General features: G+C 32.8%; 3 protein-coding genes and 1 long non-coding RNA gene across 4 annotated transcripts; 3 read left to right on the forward strand and 1 right to left on the reverse strand.

The window, feature by feature from the left end:
- Nucleotides 1-1,952: 1,952 nt before the first annotated feature.
- Nucleotides 1,953-4,153, reverse strand: LOC140893295 (uncharacterized). The gene is made up of 4 exons (XR_012153089.1): nucleotides 3,860-4,153; nucleotides 3,329-3,402; nucleotides 3,131-3,195; nucleotides 1,953-2,162 (listed from the first exon to the last, which is right to left on the reverse strand). It is a non-coding gene; the product is annotated as an uncharacterized lncRNA (long non-coding RNA).
- Nucleotides 4,154-7,619: 3,466 nt separating this feature from the next.
- Nucleotides 7,620-11,094, forward strand: LOC140891584 (probable 20S rRNA accumulation protein 4). The gene is given in 10 exon segments (XM_073300159.1): nucleotides 7,620-7,742; nucleotides 8,371-8,472; nucleotides 8,560-8,643; nucleotides 8,726-8,817; nucleotides 8,909-9,219; nucleotides 9,391-9,625; nucleotides 9,930-10,059; nucleotides 10,061-10,138; nucleotides 10,429-10,581; nucleotides 10,781-11,094. Coding segments are annotated over 8 exon segments (1,104 nt in total). The 5' UTR covers nucleotides 7,620-7,742; nucleotides 8,371-8,379; the 3' UTR covers nucleotides 10,510-10,581; nucleotides 10,781-11,094.
- A 541-nt stretch (nucleotides 11,095-11,635) lies between these two features.
- Nucleotides 11,636-14,786, forward strand: LOC140890520 (uncharacterized). The gene is made up of 3 exons (XM_073298368.1): nucleotides 11,636-11,936; nucleotides 13,436-13,660; nucleotides 14,487-14,786. The coding sequence occupies exons 1-3, from the start codon at nucleotides 11,919-11,921 to the stop codon at nucleotides 14,532-14,534; spliced, it is 291 nt and encodes a 96-aa protein (XP_073154469.1). The 5' UTR covers nucleotides 11,636-11,918; the 3' UTR covers nucleotides 14,535-14,786.
- A 4,644-nt stretch (nucleotides 14,787-19,430) lies between these two features.
- LOC140890225 (monothiol glutaredoxin-S1-like) lies at nucleotides 19,431-19,742 on the forward strand. The gene has a single exon (XM_073297984.1). The coding sequence runs from the start codon at nucleotides 19,431-19,433 to the stop codon at nucleotides 19,740-19,742; it is 312 nt and encodes a 103-aa protein (XP_073154085.1).
- The last annotated feature ends 3,636 nt before the right edge of the window (nucleotides 19,743-23,378 follow it).

A 23,378-nucleotide genomic window follows, 5' to 3' on the forward strand; every position in this document is an offset into this window, starting at 1 on the left:
GTAGAGATCAAATACATCAAAACAATAAACTTTCGAATTGTTGATGTGAATATAATTAATTCTAAAAATTATCTCGATGGCCTTGTTGGTTGAACAGTATGCAAATGAATGGAAAGTAATGCACCTAATATGTTGAATGTTTTTTAGATCGAACATAACTTGCATTCCAAGGGCAACATGTTTTACTTCATCTTCAATTGTGATTGTACCACAAATTTCACCAAGTCAAAGTTACAGTAATTCAAAGTATTACCAATATGTGTCCAAAATGATTCAAAAATATTTTCATAATCGAAACGAACGACTACACACCAAAGAAATCAAAGTTAAGTCTGTAACTATTCTTAACAATGACAAAATCATCATATTGATCATCTTTGGATCTTGAGACATCCAATAATCAACAACGCATGGCGGACATCAATAGAAATTTTAGGGATTACAATTTGCTCTGTACCCGTTGGAGAATCCGATACCCCGACCCGAATGAGGAGGGTGTGAAGACCTTTTTGGACCCCCATTAAATAAATGGATAATTGGGCATGGGGATTTCGGATTTGGGGATGGAGGAGGATGTAGTAACATCCTACCTATCTCCGACCCGAACACACGATTAAATATATGTATATATATATATATGTACATATTTATATTAAAGAAATCTTAATTATAATGTATTTTTGTTGAATGATGGTCGTTGCCCGTAAGATGAAATATAGAAAATTATTAATATAACATTATTTTGTAAAATAATGGTGTTGGGATAAATTATATAAAATATTTTGTTATTTTTTTATATTATGTTTAGTTTGCTAATTTTTTTTAATATTTCATATCATTATTATTATTTTTTATAAAAATTCGATAAATAATCATACCTGAATTGACCCATTGTCATCCTTAATTTGAATCTTTAATGGCTATTTCATCCTCAATCGGGTGATTATAAAGAGGCTAAACATGATTAATGAAGTTAAATGTGATTTTTATTATTATTATTAAACATTAATAAAAAAATATAATGCATGTAAACAATTTACATCATCTAAATAGTTTATGATGTCATAAGGAATAAAAATGGTGACTACGGGCCAACACTTACTCAATCACTTCAGAAGATGTGGCATCTCGATATGCGTTAATCCTATATTTCTCCCATATAAACAAAAATAATTGATTTTAACTAATGACTATATATAACTGAATTACATTTATATGTTACCTGTCTATAAAATATTGCATGTAGATTTCTCGGGCGCAGATTCGTGCACAATGATATTGCGTTCAACCCGTAATGGATGATGAATGACATGACAGTTGATACCTTATTTCTTTAATTATCCATGAAATTTGTCCTTATCATTTCAGTCTCGTCTCTATCCAACACTAGTAGAAAAATCGCGTAAGAATTCGGTTAATAACCGAAGTCGTAGGAACTTAATTACCGAAGTAGTGTCACGTGAAGTAATAGGGTACTTTTTTACTTCGTTAATAACCGAAGTCTTAGATAGGAAATTACCGAACTCTTTGGTTGATTCCAAAACCAAAACCGGTTCAAGATTGGACCATTTCTGAAGTAAAATAATGTCTTTTACTTCAGCGATTTTGTTATTTGCCGAAGTAATAAAATATAAATGACTTCGGCATTTACATTGAATGATGAAGTAATTGTTTTATTTAACTTCACATGTTATGTATTGTAATGAAGTAAAAGCATAAATTTTACTTCAGCGGTTTCGTTAAGTGACGAAGTAATAGAATATATATGACTTCGATATTTACATTGACGAATGAAGTAGTACCACAATAAATATATATATATATATATATATATATATATATTTCTAATTTCTAAAATTAAAATTCACTAATTAGATTCATAAATTATCCATCCAAAAATTAAGAACATCCGTATATTTACCAATCCACAATTATGCATCCAAAATCCACGACTAACCCGAAAATGCATGTATCCACAAGTATTTTCACAAAACTAAAAGTGTCTTAACAAATATATTCAATAATCCACAAAGACAAAACAAAGATTTATCCCAATGTGCACGACCAATTTAGGCACCTACATAGGAGTAGACGATTTCCCTCTATTCACTTCTAACTTCATCAAAATTGACCTTGGCTTTAATATTGGTTATTGATGGATCCTGTAAACTGAAATTCAAAAAAAAAAAAACAATGTCAAGTTCAAAAGACATAACACCATATTGCATACGACACAACTTTGCTAAAAAAAATACAAATGCTTTTACGTTTTGTAAAAGTAAATGTAATTATTATTTTGTATGTTTCAAGCCCCACACATAAGACCATAATATATAATCAAATGTGCCAAATACAGAATTTCCAGCATAGTGTTTTTCATGTAGTTTGAAATTAATATCTCAAATTTTGGGTACTCCAAAGCAGGCACACAAACTTCATGTTACAGAAAAATCTACAAAATTTCCAGCATTTACAGAATTTATAGAATTGTGGGCACTCCAAAGCAGGCACAATTAATATCTCAAATTTAACGGGCACAACAAACTTCATTTAACAAAATTTATAGCATAAAGTTTACCATGTAGTTCGAATAAATCAATTCTACATATAAACATGGATTTAAATAGAAAAGCTATTCCAAAAAAAAAAAAAAACACTTTACTTGATCCTTTATTTTTTGTTGAATACATTCTAACACTAAATCTATTCCAACAATAGCCTCGCAAGCCTTGTGCGGACAAAAAGGTTGACATGAAATTAATATATACTTTGTAGTGAAATAAATAGAGGGTTGACAGCAGGAAGAGTATTTTTACTGTAACTGATTAAGAAAACAAGATACAAAGGGCCCGCTTCAAATTAAATTCTGCAACATAAACCATCTGGGACTCCTCCAAAACAAACACACCATCATATTCAATTCAATATGAAATTATTCATACCAACTATACATGATTTTTTAACCACTGGAGAAAAACATAAGATAAGCTCAGGAGAATTTACGATCGTGATGGGAAAAAACAAATATATAGGAAGAACCCAAATTTAAATCAACAAGTTTGCACGAAGGCAAGTAAATTTTAATTTTCGGAAGAAAGTATATTCATATTCAGAGTGCAAGAGGGCATACTTGTGACAATGTACGAGCCTTATGGTTTGCAACCGCTGAAGATCCAAAGATACCGATGTCAATAACTACAGTTATCAAGTTCAAGAACCTAAAACGGATATATAAATCTTATCGAAATACATGCTAATATATGATTAATTTACTCAAAAAACATGAATAACAAATGATGAAATGTGCAAGACAAGTTTTAAGTCAAACCTCTAGCATATGGCAATCAGATATAGCATCCACTGAATATGATGTTACACCTTCACATCTATGAAACTTAAGAACTGTTAACATTGTCAGTCTTACAGAATTCCAAGAAGAATCATGACGTTAGAAAACAAATATATTAAAAAACATAACATATATAAAAAAAATTAAAAAAATATATTACTTCTAATGAGATGTTTGGGCAGTATGAAGCATAAAAAATGTGAAAATTCCCATAAGACCTAGATATTTATAGTATTAATCAGTGCACATGGACATGTTAAGTAAAGAATCAAACTTTATAGTTCATTTTCTATGAGCCTGAGTGTAGCATCATTTTCTGAACAAATTAAATCAAACAAGAGGGAATTTATAAGCAAAATGTTGACAGATAAAAAATGTCAATAAATCCCCTGCTTTCCTCAATGAGTAGTATTCGAATTATGTGAAATAAAACAAATGAACAACCAATGAAAAACACGAGACAGTCAAGTAAAGACATCAAACACGTAATAAAATTAACATGTAAAGTACCTTTAATTGAACTCTAATATTGGATCCCCTAGCCTTGCAAGCTGCAACATATAATATAACAAAAACCATATGAAAATTAAACACCCAAAAAATCGACCAAAAAAAATAAAACCTACACGTGAAGTGCGACTAATGTGATGAAATCAAATTAATACCGAAAGAATAAAATCTCATACTTGGGCAACCTATACAAGATCGAAAACAAAGCTGGAAATTCATACTAAGAAATATGTCCCAAGTCAAATTTAAAGTAAGTTGAACTGGAAATCAGATGAATTTCTTCAGAAAACTCGCCGAAACAGGTTCTAAACAAACTAAAAAACAAGGTTCGAAACACACCCAAAGTGACAAGGAAATAAGTGAGGCCAAGTGAATCAAATATGCAGGTGAAATTCAGAATAACACGATGTGGCAGAGTAAGTTCTCAAAAAAAGAAATTATTTAAGCTACTTTCTAAGATTGAAACAAAAATAATACAATCTAATACCGAAAGATAAAATGAAGGAAAATCTGCTTTGAAAAGAAATTCGTTTGATTTATATTTTGTTTGAGATCTCCAAATTTTCACACACAGGATTACTTAAACTAATTAAGTGCAACTACAACTGAAGGAGTCATATATTCCATAATCTCTTCAGTAATGGCAAGTGGAGATAACAAATCAATATATTTGATGTGTCTTAGTTCCAAAGCCAACTCAGACCGTGAAATTCAAGAAACGAGGTGCACTACAAAGATAAAAACAAGTAAAAGTGCACTAAGGACCTTCGGGATCAGATTTTGCAAATTTATATTGGACTACTATTTCAAAATTGAAATGTACGAGACAACACACATGACACCTAAAGTTCCAATTCTTTCACTATCAAGAAGTAATTAATCAAGAATACCAAGTCACTTAAATAAAATGAAATTGCAGGAAAATGACAAAATCCAACCAAACCTTATTCAAAACTCCGAGAAATGAAACCCAACAAGATTAACTATTCTTATACAACAAACCACACTTCTTTAATCAGTCGACTTTCTCATGAAGCATCAAAATTTATTCTTCAACTGATTTGGTACAAAATGGGATTTCCACAACTGCATCAAAGAACATATATTGAAATTGGATAAGAGGGAAAATAACAAAAAATTGGGGGAAAAAGTTGAGGCTTTCTCTTCCACAGGGCAACGGCAGAGCGGCGACGCTTTTGCACTTCGTTGAACTTGGCCATCTCCAAATCGGTAATGGCAAGAATGGGAAAATAAAGATTCTTACATAGATTAATGGTGAGAATGGGGAATCCCTAGAGCAGGCGAAAGTGATGGCAGTCGACGGACATCGATCTGTAGGGGAGAGAATGGGGAAGCCCTAAATGGATCGATCTCAGATCGAGAGAAATTAAGGGCGAGACGAAACAAGGTGAAAAATAAAAATAGAGAATTGTAAACGGATAACCTATTACTTCATCAAATAGAAATTAAAAATTTTATTTTTATCTTTTTACTTCATCAAATTTAATTTGATGAAGTAAAAACTCACTTAAAAATTTAAGTGAATCCCGTTTTTTTAATTGATGAAGTCTAATGTACATTTTACTTCGTTGATTTTAAAATCGCAGTAAAAAACTATGTATTACTTCGGCAATAATAATCGACGAAGTAAAAAATAGCGAAGTAATATGCAGAAATTCTACTAGTGCAAGCATCCCTATACACATGGTCGTAGAGATCCAAACATCAAAACAATAGACTTTTGAAGGGAAAATACTTTTCTTGGTCCAGTAACTTTATCTCTTTTGGATTTTGGTCCATTAAATTTTTCGATGTGGGTTTTGGTACACTAACTTTTCATTTTCAGTTATTTTTGGTCCAATTGCATACATTTCAGCTTTTGATTGGTCCACATCATTATTTTAGACTAATAAAAAATTGACACGTATGTAGTTGGACCAAAAATCACTAAAAGTTAGTGTACCAAAAACCACATCGGAAAAGTTAATGGACCAATACAAAAACATGGACAAGTTAATAAACCAAAAAACTTATTTTCCCGACTTTTGAATTGTTGATGTGAATATCATCTATTCTAAAAATTTTCTCGACGGTCTCGATGGTTGAGCAATATGCACATGAATGGAAAGTGATGCAACTGATATGTTGAACGTTTTTTAGATCGAACATAACTTGCAATCCAAGAGGAACAAGGTTTCACTTCATCTTCATTTGTGATTGTACCACAAATTTCACCAAGTTAAAGTTACAGTGATTCAAAGTATTACCAATATGTGTCCAAAATGATTCAAAAAATTTTCATAACGAAACGAACGACATCACACCAAAGAAACCAAAGTTAAGCCCGTAACTATTCTTGACAATGACAAAATCATCCTATTGGTCATCTCCTTGGATCTTGAGGCACCCAAAAATCAACAACGCATGGCGGTCATCAATTGAAATTTTAAGGATGACAATTTCCTCTGTACCCATTGGAGAATCCGATAGCCGATCCGAATGGAGGAAGATATGGAAGCATTTTTTGGACCCATTAAATTAATTGTAATTGAGTATGGGGATTCCGGATTTGGGGATGTAGTAACATCATACCCAATCCCGACCCGAATATCCGATTAAATATATATATATATTGCATTAAAGAAATCTTAATTATAATTTATTTTTGTTGTATGATGGTCGTTGTTAGGGGTGGTAAAAATTCCCGAAATCTCGACCTTTCCCGAATCTCATCTCATTTCCGTCCCGAAAAAATCCATACCCGACATTTTCCTTACCCGAATTTTTGGGATTTTTTCCGTCTCGATTAATATCGGAAAAGAGATCGAGAATAAAACCTTATCTCGACGGGATTCCCGACCCGTCCCAAAATAATAGTATAATATATTGTATTAATAATTTTATTAATAGATTAAAATAAATATTATTGTGTTTCTACCCATAAAATAATTAATTGTCGATTTAATCGACATAATTTATTGTTGAAAAAATCAAATAGTAGAATAACGAAATCATATATTTTGTGTATTTTTAAAAAAAATTTAATTAATTCATATTTATATAATTATATAAGAGATGTAATTTGACAATCTATTTAACAAAATTTATCTAGTAATTTATATCCGAACTTTTTATTAATAATTATTCGATGCATATTATGATGCTCTTTTTTTTACAAAACTTTGAAACATTGTCCGAATTATTTTAATATTATATGTTTTAAGTTGAATATTTATTTTTATTTAAAAATATAAAATTTTAAATAGTATTTTTTAAAAATAAAATAATCACATTTTTTTGGTTTTTTGTACGAAATTTTGAAAATGAAAAAAAAACTTCGGGATTTTTTCTCCTTACCCGAAGGGATCACGAACATTCGGTATCCCGAATATTCAATCCCAATCTTTTTCGATATGAAAATTGGATAGGAAGGTTACGGGACGGATCCCGGCCCTATTCCACCCCTAGTCCCAAATACAACTTGAATATTAAGTCTTAATTAAAACTATGAAAAGCGATAGAATGGTTTCGACTTCCATCCAAGTACAACTTACGCTAATATTCTATCTAAATATATTTAAATAATATTTACAATCTTTAAAAATAAAAGATTAATTATTTGTTACATGTAATTTTTTTTATAATCGTTGGATTGGGCTTTAGTTTTTTTTTATGCTTATATTGGGCTTTTTTTGTGGCCCACTGGTCGTAACAAAAATCTGTGACCCACTTAAAAGCCTAGTGCAATTTCTTTTCACATATCGCCTCCTCTAATCTTGTTTGAGAACCAACGGCAAGTCGAATGTTGTCGGCGGAATCTTTCGTCCGGCTTTGAATCCTTCTCTTTTATCTGTCTGTAGCTGCGACTACTAACTAACAGAAGGTGAGAAATCGACACCGAAGAGTTAGTAACCCATTTTTATGCATATTGTTCCTGAAGAGAGATTAATTTTCTCTGGCCTTTAATTCTTTATTTTGCAGTGTCTTTTTTTTTTGATATTTTTTCCCCTAATTTTATGTTAATGGGACTGTAATAACACGTAATTTTTCATTAATGAAGATAAAAGTTAATGTTGATATTTTATCTTGAGCATGATAGATCAAGAAAATAGCATGTGCAATATCATTCTTTCTGTCAGATGAATTCTTACTCATGTTGAACATGGTTTTATTTTTGGATAATCAAGAGTTTAAAATTAATTTTTTTTTTGCAATCTATGTATCGACTCAGTTATGGTGTACTTGATTTGGGTATTAGAGCCCCAAATATGGAGATTTTAGAATTAACGAATTTTTGAATGGTTTGAGCATGGAAAAGGCTGGGATAATTGCTTAAATGTGAATCTTGCATGTTTAGTTTGGAATATATTTTAACATTATTTGGAGCAATTTTCCTTTCTCTTATCTATGGTAGCTTCCATCTTCTTCATACAAATTTACTAGTTACTACCATTGCTCGCAAATTTTTCCTTTTGTTATTTACCACATGAGTTAATTTTTTCTTTTACAAGAAAGCAAAGATGGTTGGAGTCACTTTAGGCTTGCCAGGTCCTTGGGCTGATAGTAATTATGAACCGGCTGATCATTACTCTACGAAAATTGGAGGACTTCCTGTATGCAATTTCATTTCATCTGATAGTAATTGGTTTTGGAATATTTTTGTTACCTCAAATTATAGGTTTCTCTTTTTCGTGTAACAGGATTGGCCTTTTCTGATAATTACTGTAGTACAAACTTTGCTTCAATGCAATACATGTGGAAGAAATCTTAGTCTTATTTTGCAGGTCTAATTCTCAGCTTATCTTTATCATCCTCAACAATCATGTGAGAAAATAATTTCACCTCACTTTTTTCACATGCTTCCAGGTTTATGCTCCAATTTCTAGTAAAGATTTAAATGTAGAAGAGCGAATAATCTATATTTTTGGTTGTATGGTTCCACAATGTGACAGCGATCTGTAAGTTCTTTTTTGAACCATTTTATGAATTCTGCACTTAATTTGTCTTTGGGTAAATTTACTACCGTTTCATTCACATTTACTGGTGAAGGTGGCGTGCACTTCAAGTTCAGAAGATTTCTAGCTTAGAGGATTCATTACCTTCTTGAGATGACGTGGACCAAACAACAGTATCATCTCTTTCTATTTCAGAAACTAATTGGCATGATGATTTATGGTCACTCCAGCCTAGAGAAGAGCATGGTGATGAAATCGATGATGGCATAGATCTGGAGGAGTTGGGCAGGGCACTCTTTGAAGCTGCACATGTTGCTTCTACCAGCAAAAGGCAGAGTAACGATAATGAATCCAGTAGAAAGTCTCTACCCACAGATCAGCAAGCCATTGATTCTAAAATACTAGGTAACATTTGCATTTTAGTGAATATGTGAGACACTGTAAGTGAAGATACCCAGGTTTAGTGAATGACGCCATCATTTTATTGTTTTAGTTTTTGACGCCGATGTGTATAAAATGTGATGATCACAAATTTTTACTGACTAGAAGTTCATGTTTATGTTTATTCAATTGCAGTTGTGCCTTGTTTTTATATATACACCCAGGAAGAGAAATTTTTGAAAATAGTTGCTTCTGAAAATTCGAAGTATCCTTTACCATCCATCAAAGTGTATGAAGATAACTCTGAAGATCACTCAAATGATGTAACGTATGAAGAAGAGAATTATGAATATGATAGAGCCTTGCATGCTGATAGGACTTACCTTAAGTTTAAGAAACGAGTGGATGAATACTGAGAGCAGTGCTTCAGGTAATGTCTTTTAAACTCATTGTATACCCTTCTTTTTCTTCTTTTTCATTTTATGGCGTTTATATATGATTGTGTGTCTTTCAGCCCTGAAATTTTTCTTTGGATATTGAGTTAAGATTTTTCGTTGTGATCAAATTATGTAGTTTCTTAATATCACTCTGTCGTTACGTTGTTATATGTTGTGTCATTGAATGATTGTTTGAAGTATCTGGTGGTTCTTTTTCACAGTGCTATCTTAGGCTTCGTGGTTGTGATTTTATTTCTATACATATTTATATAAATGCGTTTGTGCACCCACACCCAGGTATTCATATGGGGGGAAGCCCTTGTTGGCTTCTGGAGGGGCTGTCGATCCTGGGATCTGCAGATTCTGTGGTGAATTAAGACACTATGAAATGCAGCTGATGCCCCCATTGATATACTTCTTGCAGGAAGCAACTGAATGATCCAGGAAGAAGAACATCATTGGAAAAATTCGATTGGATGACTTTGTTAGTCTTTACATGTTCCAAGGCAAGTGCCCTTTTTGTTTTATGCCAGAAATATTTCCGAAGCTGTGATATTTGGACACAACATATAAGAGGTGGCTATTTACATGCTAGAATTAAGCATGTATTACCTATATATTTTGGCTTGAAAATTATGCTACATGAATACACCTCCCTTCTACTCCATTGCACCTTACTGTTATTTACTGCAAGACAAAGAGATTCTGCTCTTTCACAACTTTTAGTCTACTGCTGCTGCATGGTCACTGACTCACTGTTAAAGTTTATAACACATGCATCTCTTTACTATTTTAGAGCTGCTCGATCTCTTCATACTCTGGTGGTTGTGAGGATTGGACCATAGCCGAAGAGGAAGTAGTTGTTCAATACGAGTAGCACTGTATACATGATGGCTGACCATGTAATGCCAACCAATTGGAAGTCTAGTGTGCTTATAATTTCCTGAAGGTAATTTTTCTTCCAGAAGACTTGAAATTTTAGTACAGAATAATGCTTTGGTAGGTCCCAAGATGTGACAGATATGCATAGAAGACCGATTCTCCCTTCAATCAATGGAAAAATCTTCAATTCTCTTTCATGATTCTATAAATGATTGATTGTTGTATTAAGATATATTAAGTCGTCTGTTTGACTGTATTATTTGTAGGATGGCATCATCTCGAAGCTAAAGTCGCTGCTGGTTCACAAACTGCAGCTGGATTTCATTCCAATGAAAGATACAACCATGTGAAGACGATTCGCATGGTTCGGGAAAAAATGATGATACTACATGAATCGATTATCGAACTAATTAAGTTTCATATATTTGCTAATTGTATCATCCCTTTCTCATAGTCATTGTCTAGTAGAAAAAATAATCAATGGGTGATACGATTGTGTAGAGATAATTTATAGTGTGATTATTAAAATAATTGGATATATATGTATAATGATTATGGATAAATAATAATATGTTTAATTTGGTTGATTAACTATGATGTAAGGAAAGGGAAGGAAGGAGGTATTTGGAGTTTTCTAATTTTTTTTTTCATTTAGTAAACCATAGAATCATATATTATTCATCTTCACTGGAATTAAGAATTAAAAATCATGCCATATTCAATTATTTATGAGCCTTTGGGTTTAACAAATTTTTTTTATTTTTGTAAAGTAAATACCGGTGGATTAAGATTACTTTCGTGCGACCATGGTACTAATGTTTTCAGTAGACGCAATATAAATTTTTTTTAATTGGGTTATTAGTTTCAAATTTTTACAATAAAATGACACGTATAGCTAAAATATATAATTTTTAAAAATTTGGATCTATTAGCTTTGCCCACGTAGGCTACACCGTTGTTACGTGTGGAAAATTTCATTGGCGACTTCATATTTAAAATCTAAAATAAAGTTTTTTTTTTGACAGACTAAAATAAAGTTTTGACTCATAAATATAATATATATAATATAATAAAATAAAAATGGGAACAAATCTTTTCCCAAAAAAAAAAAAAAAGATAGGACGACAAACGCAAGAAACAAAAACAAGAAAAGTTGATAACCATCAGCCTCTGTGATCTACAAGTAGAGAGTTTTTGCCCACAAAAATCTGCCGTTATTAGACAACTTCTAAGTTTAAATATTTTCCTTCTTTTTCTCTTTTCTCGCTGTGAAAATTTATCATTGAAGTTGCAAAAAATATTTTTTATACTTTTTTAAAAAAGTTCTTTTCTGTGAAGTCACTTTCTCTTTAATAAAAAGGGCATCTCTACTTTCAAGAAAGCCCAGGAGTTTGCTGTTAAGCTATGGAAGATCGCAAAGAGGTAAAGAATTCTCCAGCTGAGTATTTCGTTTCAGAAAATTTATGTTTCTTTGGTGTATTCTATGGTTTTGGAGCTTTTTCTTGATCACTTGATGTATATTTGAGCTTTTATTGTAAATTAAATCCAAGATCAAATTTTGTATGATCACAGCATATTAGGAGTATTTTTCCAGTTCTAGATATGCATAATCATGGCGGGTTTTTAAATAATTTAGCTGTGGTTTTGGAGTGACAATCAATAGCTTAGATGTAAAAATTTTTTGAATTTGGAGTTTTAATGTACATGTCTGTTTAATGTTTGCTTGGAGATGTGCTGTATAAATTTGGTCCTTGATTTTGTTAAGTTTTCGTTTTGGGATTGTCGTTTTGTTATTACTATTTTTGAATCTATGATGCAAGGCTGTTGAATTATGGTCAAAATATTGAATTCCTTTGTCCATGGTTTTGGAACAAATATACGAGGGGAAAAAGAGAGAAAATATTAATTTACCCGTAGTTATAGGCTGAGAGGTCTCAACTTCAAAGTATTTAATTTTTGAAGTTTTAGTTTTAATGTGTTATTGAATACGAGTTAATTTGTTTGAAATGCTCGTCTCTTGAGCTTCCACTTCTGCACATACATACATTGGATTTGCAAAAGTCAGTTAACCGATGGCGACAGTATATGATAATAGTCATTAGTCGGTCATGTTTTGGGGCTTGAATGGCATAATTTTCAAACAAGAATTAGTCCTCGAGCAATCATTTTCAACAGCTGTATTCCAAATTTAACTGTTCTTCTTTTTCATATTTGGGTAAGCAAATTATTGATTTGCATGTGTCTGTCAATGCGAAATAAAGATTTGGAAAATGGTTCATTCGTTAGGTTTGAAATATTTGAGTTGCACTCTAGCACTTCTCCTACAATTCATATACGACACATGTTCGATTCTCCTTAGTTTCAAGTCGGGGCAATTAAATGGTGTTATGTTCTATGTGACTCTCTCTGCAACAACTTGTGGCTGAGTTAGAAATGGTGCATATATATGGGGTTTTCTAATTCGAATTAGAATTACTACAGAAGCCTATGATCATTATGCATAAACAAAACACATGTACTGCAAACTCGAAAGTGGGGACCCCCTCCCGTTGGTTCTGCAACCATGACAAAATGATAAAATTTGGTGATTGGGTTGCGGTATAATGTACAAGGTTATGTCACACCATTAATTAGCTATTTCTGTTCGAGTTGATGTATAGTTAAAAAGGTTAAGTTACACCATTAGTTAGCTGTGGCTTTTGATAGACAGACATATAATTTGCCCAACAATAGATTTATGATTTAATTTATGTAAGAGCTGGTACCTCAAACTTGATTTGAAGCTGTGATATCTATTATGTATTTGTAATTGAAATAGATTATTCGTTTAAATGATGACAATATCAGTAAGTATCAACAAAGGAGAAGAGTTCATTACTTAAGTTCAATCATGTATATGCTAATTTCTTTGTTGTGTGAAGAATGCACCATGGCTCTCTGTGCCACAATTTGGGGACTGGGACCACAAGGGAGAGTTGCCCGACTACTCAATGGATTTCACGAAAATAAGAGAAATGAGGAAGCAGAATAAGAGGGAGCCATCAAGAGCTAGTCTTGGAAACGAGGAAGAACTTGTCTCTTCGACCACTAAAAATTCGAACAGCGCCCAACATAATCAAGATTATCATAGCAGTCACTCTCCAACAGTACGCTCTTCGATCACGTGTACCTTTACAACTATTTATTTTTATCACCTGCTTTTACTTGTCACGTTGAGTTTAGATATGAGTTGTTTTTAGTTATCACCTTAAAGATCTGGATGAGTAATGAATTCATACACGCCATTACACAAGTTTCTTGCTACTTTAAATTAAATGGTGGAAAATTGGGTGGAGTGGGGACTGGGGGGGGACCAATAAGGTTGTAATAAAGCATTCTCCTCCCCTTCTTGTTTGTTGGCCTGAACTCATGCTGGTAGGTTTGGTAACCATTATATTCTTGTAAACCAGGTTAATTAACTTATAATATACTTCTCTATATATATTTGTTCTGAGATTTTCTGACACTTGCCGTTATTGATCTTTGACTTACTGGTCATAACAGAAAAAATGGGAGTTTATCATCATTTTTTAAGTACTACGGCTCCAAAATATTGGAAATAGTTCCAGAGAATGGAAATATGCTTATCATCAGTTAAGAAAGCAATGATTTGCTCCTATAAAGTTATTATCTTTCAGCAGAAGAACCCTACTGGTGAAATGGTTTGCACCAAGGCAATGAATTCATAAGGACTTTAACTGTGGAAATAAATGCAACTTACGTTGGTTTTTTTCTTACCCGATGTATGTGGTTTGACCAGTCGGGATGACCATATTCCCCTCTCCATCGCCTCGCCCACAAAACTAAAATTTCTGGATCTGTCATTCAGAGTATTACCCCCTTGAGTTTCATGTACTGAAAAAACAAGTTTTGAAGTTGACATTTCCATCTTGCAATGTGTGTGTAAGTGTAACCATGCTCTCTCTTTCACAGGCAAGGAGGAGTTTCTTCAGTTGCTTCAACTGTTGTACAAAGGCCTAAACTTGGTTTAAGCAATTTGGTGCAATCTTTCGAGTTCTACAAACGACTAAGCATCGTTCCTGGCGTACCTCTTCTAACGGCCTCTGCTAGTTCTTGCAGAATTTCGGAAGTGAAAGTGAGCATATTAATGCTAGAAATTTATTTTGTTTGACTTGATCTTGTAAAATTTATTTGTTTTTCGATGAACTCGTGACATATGAATTCATGTTTATTTATTTGTGATGATTTATTCGCATCAGCGTCGTTGATATATGTACTACACCCAACTCTTGGATTGTCACGATTATCGCGTTACATTGTTATAATCTCAATAAATTATAGAAAATAAGTTATTATAATTTCTTAATGGATCATGATTTAACAAAAGTGCTTAAATTTAGAGTTTTACATACATCTATCTTCTAAGGTTATCCTTGATCCGGTGGAATGAAGATAAAAAAAAAATAAATTAAATAGATTTTAAAATCAAATGAGAATGAGATGATTGGTTGACTCGACTGGCCAGAGGCACCTAGATTTTTGTTCACGTTCTATTTCACCTTGAGCATATAAACATATGCATATGCAAAGAATGGAGCCTAAATATTATATATAAGAGGCAAACTATATATCTATAGTATATGAAATTGAAATAATTGTACGTACTACGTAGGTTGTCGTACTGTCCCCTCACCCTCCACGACTCCACATTGCACGCACACGCAAATGCGCACACACACACACACACACATATATATATATATATATATATATATATATATATATATATATATATATATAGTATATGAAATTGAAATAATTGTACGTACTACGTAGGTTGTCGTACTGCCCCTCACCCTCCACGACTCCACATTGCACGCACACGCAAATGCGCACACACACACATATATATATACATATATATATATATATATATGTTACAAAGACAATATATCTATATTTCTATACTATATGATAATATATCAGCATCTTAAGTAACTAACTTGATCATTTTAATAGATGGAGAAAATTATCATTTTTTTAATTCAATAAAAATTATTTTAAAAGCCTATTTTACTAAATTTAAAAAATAACTAAATGTTTTTTTAATCATAAGTAATAACTTACTAATATACATGAAAATTCATGCGTACATACATATGTTCATAATTAGCGGTAGCACTTCAATACACATTGTACACACAAACAATAGATAGAAGTCTAAAATTGTATATGCAACAAATTAAATCAAGGAAAAATTGCAAATTTAGTCATGTATATTTGCCACTTTGCGATTTTGGTCCTCTATGTTTTTACATTTCAGTTTTAGTCCTGCATGTTTAGATTTTTAGCAATTTCGGTCCTTTTTATTCAAAAATGCTACGTGGCACTGTACACGTCAGCTCCACATCAGCACTGAATTGGTGTCACGTCACCGCCACGTCGGAAAAAAGACTAAAATTGCCAAAAAAATAAAGATAGCGGACTAAAACTGAAATCTGAAAATATAAAGGACTAAAATCGCAAAATGACAAACATAAATGACAAAAAAACAATTTTCCCTTAAATCAATATCTCAATACATTTCTTACTTAAGTTGTGTTTGCAAGAGCTTATTTTAAGTGTTTCTCAACCTCATATAATTTCGGGACATTACTTGGAAAAATGAGCGAAAAATAAAGGCTTATTTTAGGAAAACCGAAAGTGGTTGATCTGAGATAATATCTTTTTGAGCGTGTGTGTACGTATTGGGGTCAAATTTTACGGTTGAGAGATGATATGTACGAGAATCTTTTATGTCTTCCTTTTTGCTTTGTCTTTTGTTCTTTCCACATGTTGGTGTTCGCAATTTGCAGTTTAAAAAAACATAGAAAACTCTACATATATATTAGGATGCCAAGACTCGATTTTGCACTAGCTAGGAAAAGTATATTAAGAGTTGAACATATCGAAATCAAACTTGGCCAGACTTTATTCACCCAATTATTTACTGCCATTGGATACACAAATTACGCAAAAAATAATTATCAATAAATTTTTGCAACTGTTTAAAATTGTTAGATGTAAACTTCGGAAGGTATTTTTTAAAAATGTATTTGTCACTAGCTTCAAAATAAAACAAGAACGCTGTCCAAACACAATATCTTGACGCTCTACTTTTTTTTTTAATGAAAATTTCTAATTAGTCCTTTAAGTTACTTATTTTGGATTTTGGTCTTCTAAGAAGTCAAAATTGAGTCATGGACCTTTGGTCTAATAAGTCCTTTTAGAGTTTGTTCATGTCATTGGAACAGTACTTTTGTCGAACACGTCATCATCTTTAGGTGTTACTTCAGTTTTTTCCAGCAACGTGTTAATCATACTCTAACGAAATATAACTAAAAAACATAAGTTACATGACCAATATTATCCAAATTTTACCACTTAAATCAATGATCGAAGTCCAAAAATGAGCCCTTCATTAATTAATTAGTTACTCACAAGATTTTAGTATTTTACTAAAACCGCCCACTGGAATTGATGATGTAAAAAAGTGCATGCATGATTTTAATTAGGGATAATATTTATTTCTTAAAATCTTATGATACCCGATTGAGATATGAGATTTCATATATGATATATCAAAGATGCCTTCTTCTAGGTGGAACAATATCTCTCTTAGATCACGTATCCAATCGTTAACCGTACCATAAAAATTCCTAAGAAATCAGGGATTCAATTGGTTTTTTTTTTATTTTGTATATAATTGAATATTGCAAAATAAATGTAAATATAAATTATTTAAAAAAAATTAGAAAAAAAATAACAAATTTTTTGGGAAACGTTTGTGTGGAACCATTGATCAAATCAAAATGGACAAGTCTATATATTATGAGATGGATCGTTCCAATACATATATATATATAGAATGAGAAACAATATTTAACCTGATTTAGTGACCGAATGATTTTACAACTTCATACAGGCAAGGGCGGAGCCATGCTTAAAGCCCGGGTGGCCCATTTTCAAATTTTTTTTTAATGTATTATATATATTTTTTGAAATATTTTTTTATTATTTTTGGACCAATGTTATATTAGCCTGGATAGACAAATTTAAAAAATTAAATAGTCCACATGTAGCCCACTTAAAAAATATTAAATAACCCATATGTATCAAAATTGGGATTTTTCGTCTTTGTCATCTTGATTAGATTTGATTAAATTTAACTTTCATCTATGTCAATTTTCGTTTTTTAAATAATATTTTCACTTCTATAATGTAGATTTCTTTTTGCTGAGTAATTTTTTTATGCTTTGTGATATTGCTTTATTTTAAAATTGACTGCATTGCAGTAAAAGAATTTTTTTATAATTACAATTTTTGATTTCATAAAAAAGTTTAATGGTTTGTTCGGTTCAAGTTTCTATTTATATTACATTATGCATCGCGCTGATCATATATTGCTGATATGATGTCATATTGAAAACAAATTTGAATTGTGATATTAGTCAAAAAAATTTAAATCTTAATTAAATACGATTCCATAAAAAATTATATAAGATTTTATTAATGAAAAAATTTTTAAGACTACAATGAACAAGTATCTTATTCAGCGTTTTAATTCTTATACATTATTTTTTATTTCTCGTTAAAAATTCTAGCCCGAGTGTATTTCAGATCTTGGCTCCGCCATTACATACAGAGATGAATTAGGGTCAGAAAACGAAAAAGAACGTTCTTGTTTTCGTGGCTGTAAAAATTTAGCAACCGGATATATTAGAATTTAGCAACGGAATTATGGATTTTCAGTTGCTAACTCAGTGACTGATACACATGATTCGGTTTTTTAGCTAATCAGCTCAATCCATCTTTCAATTAATATAATCGATCGATATTTGTAATGAAAAGTAATATATTTACACAAAAAATAATATTTTCTCATGAATTGAGTTGGATATTAGAAGATTTCATATGAGTTTTTGTGTTTAATAAAATCTTAATTAAGCAAGGGAATCTATGATGTTATATATGCATAAAGCAGGTAGGGAATCAATTAATTACATCAGGTTAAAAAGTAACGATATTTCACGGTATATATATCACAAGTCACAACTTTCATGTGCTCTTTCTGTACGTAGAGAGACCGTAAACCTTTTAAGTTCCATTTACTTCAAAAGTATGGAGAATGTTCCCGATTTCAATTATTTATAAATATACTAATTTATTAAGGCATGAAAACTACTATATAAAATAATATATAGATTGGTTAAAAAAATAATAATATATATGCACTGCTTTTTCTGAGGCATACTTATAAGTTATAAATTACTATGGACATATTGATGAAGTTTTCATCCACCAAAATGTCAAATAGACACCTCAAAATAATCTATTTTATGGCGAACAAAAAAAAAAATCAAATTCATGGAAAAAATATAATCTTTTTGGAAAATTACGAGCATAAAAAATTTGTGTAATTTTGAGAGGTAATTACTATGACGACCCATTTAATTAGCTCGCTTTTACCATCGGGAAATAATTTTCATTTCTTAGCAATTCCAGAAATATAACTTATTACTAGCTATTATTATTAAAGTTAAAAAGCAATGATAATAAATAAAATAATTAATCAAAAAAAGGTTTCCGTTCTAGAAAATTTAGTCACATTTGTATTTCAACATTCTCAAGCCATAAAAATATTCCGGAATATATGTACTTCAAAGGTCATATTCGTTGAATTCCGACGCAACTTGCCATGTACTAATTAATTAATTGACATATCATTCCCACAATCATCGATCTTATGCTCATGAGAGCATATCTTGCGCCATTACACTTTGTTGCTCATATAAATACACCATCTTGGAAACGTTGCTTTCTCAATTAGCCCCAGCTTCAAATTAATCTCTCATAATTAATACTAATTACGTACAAATGGACGTGTTGATGATGTTAGGGTCCGCGAATTCGGTGGTGATCTTCACCAAAACCAGTTGCTGCATGTCTTACTCCATCAACAAGCTGATACGCAGTTTCGGCGCGAACCCTACAATTTACGAGATCGATAGGCTTCCGAATGGGAAGCAGATCGAGAAGGCGTTGACGACTGCATTGGGGTGCAATCCGAGCGTGCCGGCGGTGTTCATCGGCAAGGAGTTTGTGGGTGGTTCTAATGAAATCATGAGCCTTAATATTCAGGGCAAGCTCAAGCCGTTACTCATCAAGGCCAATGCCATATGGATCTAACAAAGCTTAAAAATTACATGCATGCACGGTTGAGTTCTATTGGTTTTTGGCATATATAACATATATAATATATATGATGCTAATTATAGCACATTTACTATTGTAAGTTTGAATGTTGAGGTTTACGTACCCGAGATATAGGGTACGTAATTATGAATTGAGGCTTTAATTTTTCCATTTTGTACTACTACCATATGTGTTTGAACATCTAGTACTTTTAATTTTGAATTTTGGTTTGGTTTTTTGACACTTACAAAACAGTAAAATTAAAGATCTATATAAAGGCTAACATAAATAACAATGTCATTTTGTCTATCGTAGCAGTCACAGATCTTGCATGGCTATGTAACCGACCCTGGGAAAATTATTGAATGAATAAATGGGCTTGAAAACCTTGTATCAAAAGTTTGTAAGAAATGAAAAATGAGCTTGAAAGCTTGTCTCAAAAGTTTGAATTGCTTGTCCCAAAAATTTGAATTGTGGTGAATAATTTGGAGGGAAACAATATCCCACATTGGAAGATTTCCAATGTATTGTTCACATTATATAGTCCAACTTTGAACTATGGGATTGGGCCCTTAGGGCACCGATGTTTTGTAAAGGGGCAAGACGCTAATTGATGCAACTAACACACGCGCACGGCCGGCTCGGCGAGGCGAGGTCTTCTGATCCGATTATCCTTTTTGGATAAAATTTGGTTCAAGAATAATATTTTATTATTTTTGTGAGTGCGATCGATCGGTTAAAAACAACCGACCGAGCGCGGCCCTCCTCTGCCGAGACAGAATGTTTCATAAAAGTTGAGCGCTCGGTCCGCTAAATTTAACCGACCGAGCGCACCATAGTTTGAGTGAGACAGTAGGTATGTCAAAAGAGGGGCACTCGATCGGTCAAAAAAAACCGACCGAGCGCGCCTTCTACAGTCTGAAAAGCTGCGTCTCTTTCTGGGCTTTTTCTGTCATGAGTTGCATCCTTACGCCTTAAAACGTGTTGTTTCGTACATAAGCCTATATATACGATAATTATAACACAAAAAATAGATACAGAAATATCTGATAACGTATACATCAAATTTTTGATTTCTGAAATATCTCTCCCTCACTTTCTCAAAGAAAAGTTGAAAAACTTATTTTCGTTCGCTGAAATTCGTGATATTTGTAGTGCTGCTATATCACGATCGTTAGTCGTTGTATCTTAGAGACGATTACCGCCAACGTTGAGCACTGTTAACGGGCAATTTCGTCTTGCGGATAGAGAGATTCTCTCGCCTCGACTAGTTGTTGTTGTCGTTGCTGCTGTTGTTGTACACGTTTTCAGAATTTGAAGTACACCCTAATAACAATCGCAAGACGAAATTTTTGTATTTATCGGATTCTGAAGATGTCTACTGTTTCATTCACTCCGCTCGCTTCCGCCCCCGCACATGGAGAAAAGCCACCTAAGTTTTCTGGTGCCGACTTCAAACGTTGGCAGCAGAAAATGCTGTTCTATCTGACAACACTCAATTTGTCTAGATTCTTGAAGGAGGATCCCCGTGTCGTCATTGATGGCGATTCTGACACCCAAAGGAGGACCACAGTTGATGCATGGAACCACAACGATTTTCTGTGCAGAAACTATATTCTGAATGACCTTGATGACACTCTCTATAGTGTCTACTCCTCTGTCAAGACGGCCAAGGAACTCTGGGATTCCTTGGAGAAGAAATAAAAAACGGAAGACGCAGGTATAAATAAGTTCGTGGTTGGCAAATTTCTGGACTTCAAGATGATAAACTCAAAAACTGTAATGAGTCAAGTGCAAGAGATACAAATCATCTTGCATGACTTATTGGCCGAAAGGATGGAAATCAATGAACCATTCCAAGTCGCGTCTATCATTGAGAAGTTGCCTCCAATGTGAAAAGACTTCAAAAATTACCTTAAGCACAAACGTAAGGAGTTGAAACTTGAAGATCTTATAGTGCGACTTCGCATTGAGGAGGACAACAGAAATACCGAGGCCAAGTCACATAAAAAAATGGAAACCGAGGTCAAAGCAAATCTGGCGGAGTCTAGTACGAGTCAAAAAAGGAAGCGCCCCCATGATGGGAAACAAAAAGGGAAGGCGAAGAAATTCCAAGGAAGTTGCTACAACTGTGGCAAACCAAATCACATGGCAAGGGATTGCCGAATTCCAAAGAAAAACAACACAAATCAAAAATGAAATCAATCAAACTTGGTTGAACAAAGGTATGTACCTTTAGCAATTTCTGATATTGATTTAAGTGCCGTTATTTGTGAGACCAACATGGTGGATGATCCGAGAGGATGGTGGATTGATACCGGCTCTACGAGTCACATTTGTGCCGATAAAGATATGTATTCCACCTATGCCACCGTTGGAGATCGAAAGTTGTTCATGGGAAACTCCGCAACATCTGAAGTTGTGGGAGTAGAAAACGTGGTGTTGAAGATGACCTCGGACAAAGAGTGACGCTCAAGAATGTGCTGCATGTGCCAGACATTCGAAAGAACTTAGTTTCGGGTTCTCTTTTGAGCAAGGCTGGATTTAGAATGGTATTTGAATCTGATAAATTTGTATTAACTAAATCTGGTGTATTTGTTGGCAAATGGTACCAAGATAGTGGTCTCTTTAAACTGAATGTAATGAATGTTTTCCGCCTTGAGGCGAAGAATAAAGTTATTAGTTCTGCTTACTTGACTGAAAGTTATGAATTATGGCATGAACGATTAGGACATGTTAACTTCAATACGTTGCAACGACTTGCAAATTTAAATTTAATACATACGTTTAAAAGAAATTCACAAAACAAGTGTGAGATTTGTGTTGAAGCAAAAATGGTTAAAGCTCCATTTCATAATGTCACGAGAAGTACTACACCACTTGAATTAATACATACTGATGTATGTGATTTAAAAATGGCACAAACACGAGGTGGAAATAAGTACTTTATAACATTCATTGATGATTGCACCAGATTTTGTTACGTATATTTATTGAAAAGCAAAGATGAAGCAATTGAAGCTTTCAAGAAATATAAGACTGAGATTGAAAATCAACGAAGTTCAAAGATTAAAATGATTCGAAGTGATCGAGGTGGAGTGTATGTAGCTCCTTTTGAAGAATTTTGCTCAACTTCGGGCATCATTCATCAAACGACAGCCCTTTACTCACCTCAATCCAATGGCGTTGCAGAACGCAAAAATCGAACATTAAAGGAAATGATGAATGTGTTGTTAATAAATTCTGGCTTACCTCAAAATATGTGGGGTGAAGCGATTCTCTCAGCAACTCACATTCTAAACCGGATTCCAATCAAAGAAAAAGATGAAACACCATATAAACAGTGGAAAGGTCGTAAACATTCTTACCAATACCTCAAAGTGTGGGGGTGTTTGGCTAAAAGTAGAAGTACCTAAGCCAAAACAAATAAAAATTGGGCCTAAAACGGTTGACTGTATATTTATTGGTTATGCATACAATAGTAATGCATATCGATTTTTAGTACATAAGTCAACGATTCCTGATGTACATGAAGGCACAATTATGGAGTCAAGGAATGCTGTATTCTTTAAAAATATATTTCCATGTAAAGAAAGGAAAGAAAGTAGTTCGAACAAGCGAACTCATGAA

The sequence above is a fragment of the Henckelia pumila genome, chromosome 3, assembly GCF_033568475.1.
Source record: "Henckelia pumila isolate YLH828 chromosome 3, ASM3356847v2, whole genome shotgun sequence".
NCBI classification, from domain to species: domain Eukaryota; kingdom Viridiplantae; phylum Streptophyta; class Magnoliopsida; order Lamiales; family Gesneriaceae; genus Henckelia; species Henckelia pumila.

Excerpts from the sequence above, each read along its gene's own strand:
- LOC140890520 (XM_073298368.1), top strand. Across the intron at positions 13,661-14,486 it reads ATAGCAGTCACTCTCCAACA|GCAAGGAGGAGTTTCTTCAG; the intron begins GTACGCTCTTCG and ends TCTCTTTCACAG.
- LOC140890225 (XM_073297984.1), top strand. The coding sequence starts at position 19,431 with ATGGACGTGTTGATGATGTTAGGGTCCGCGAATTCGGTGGTGATCTTC.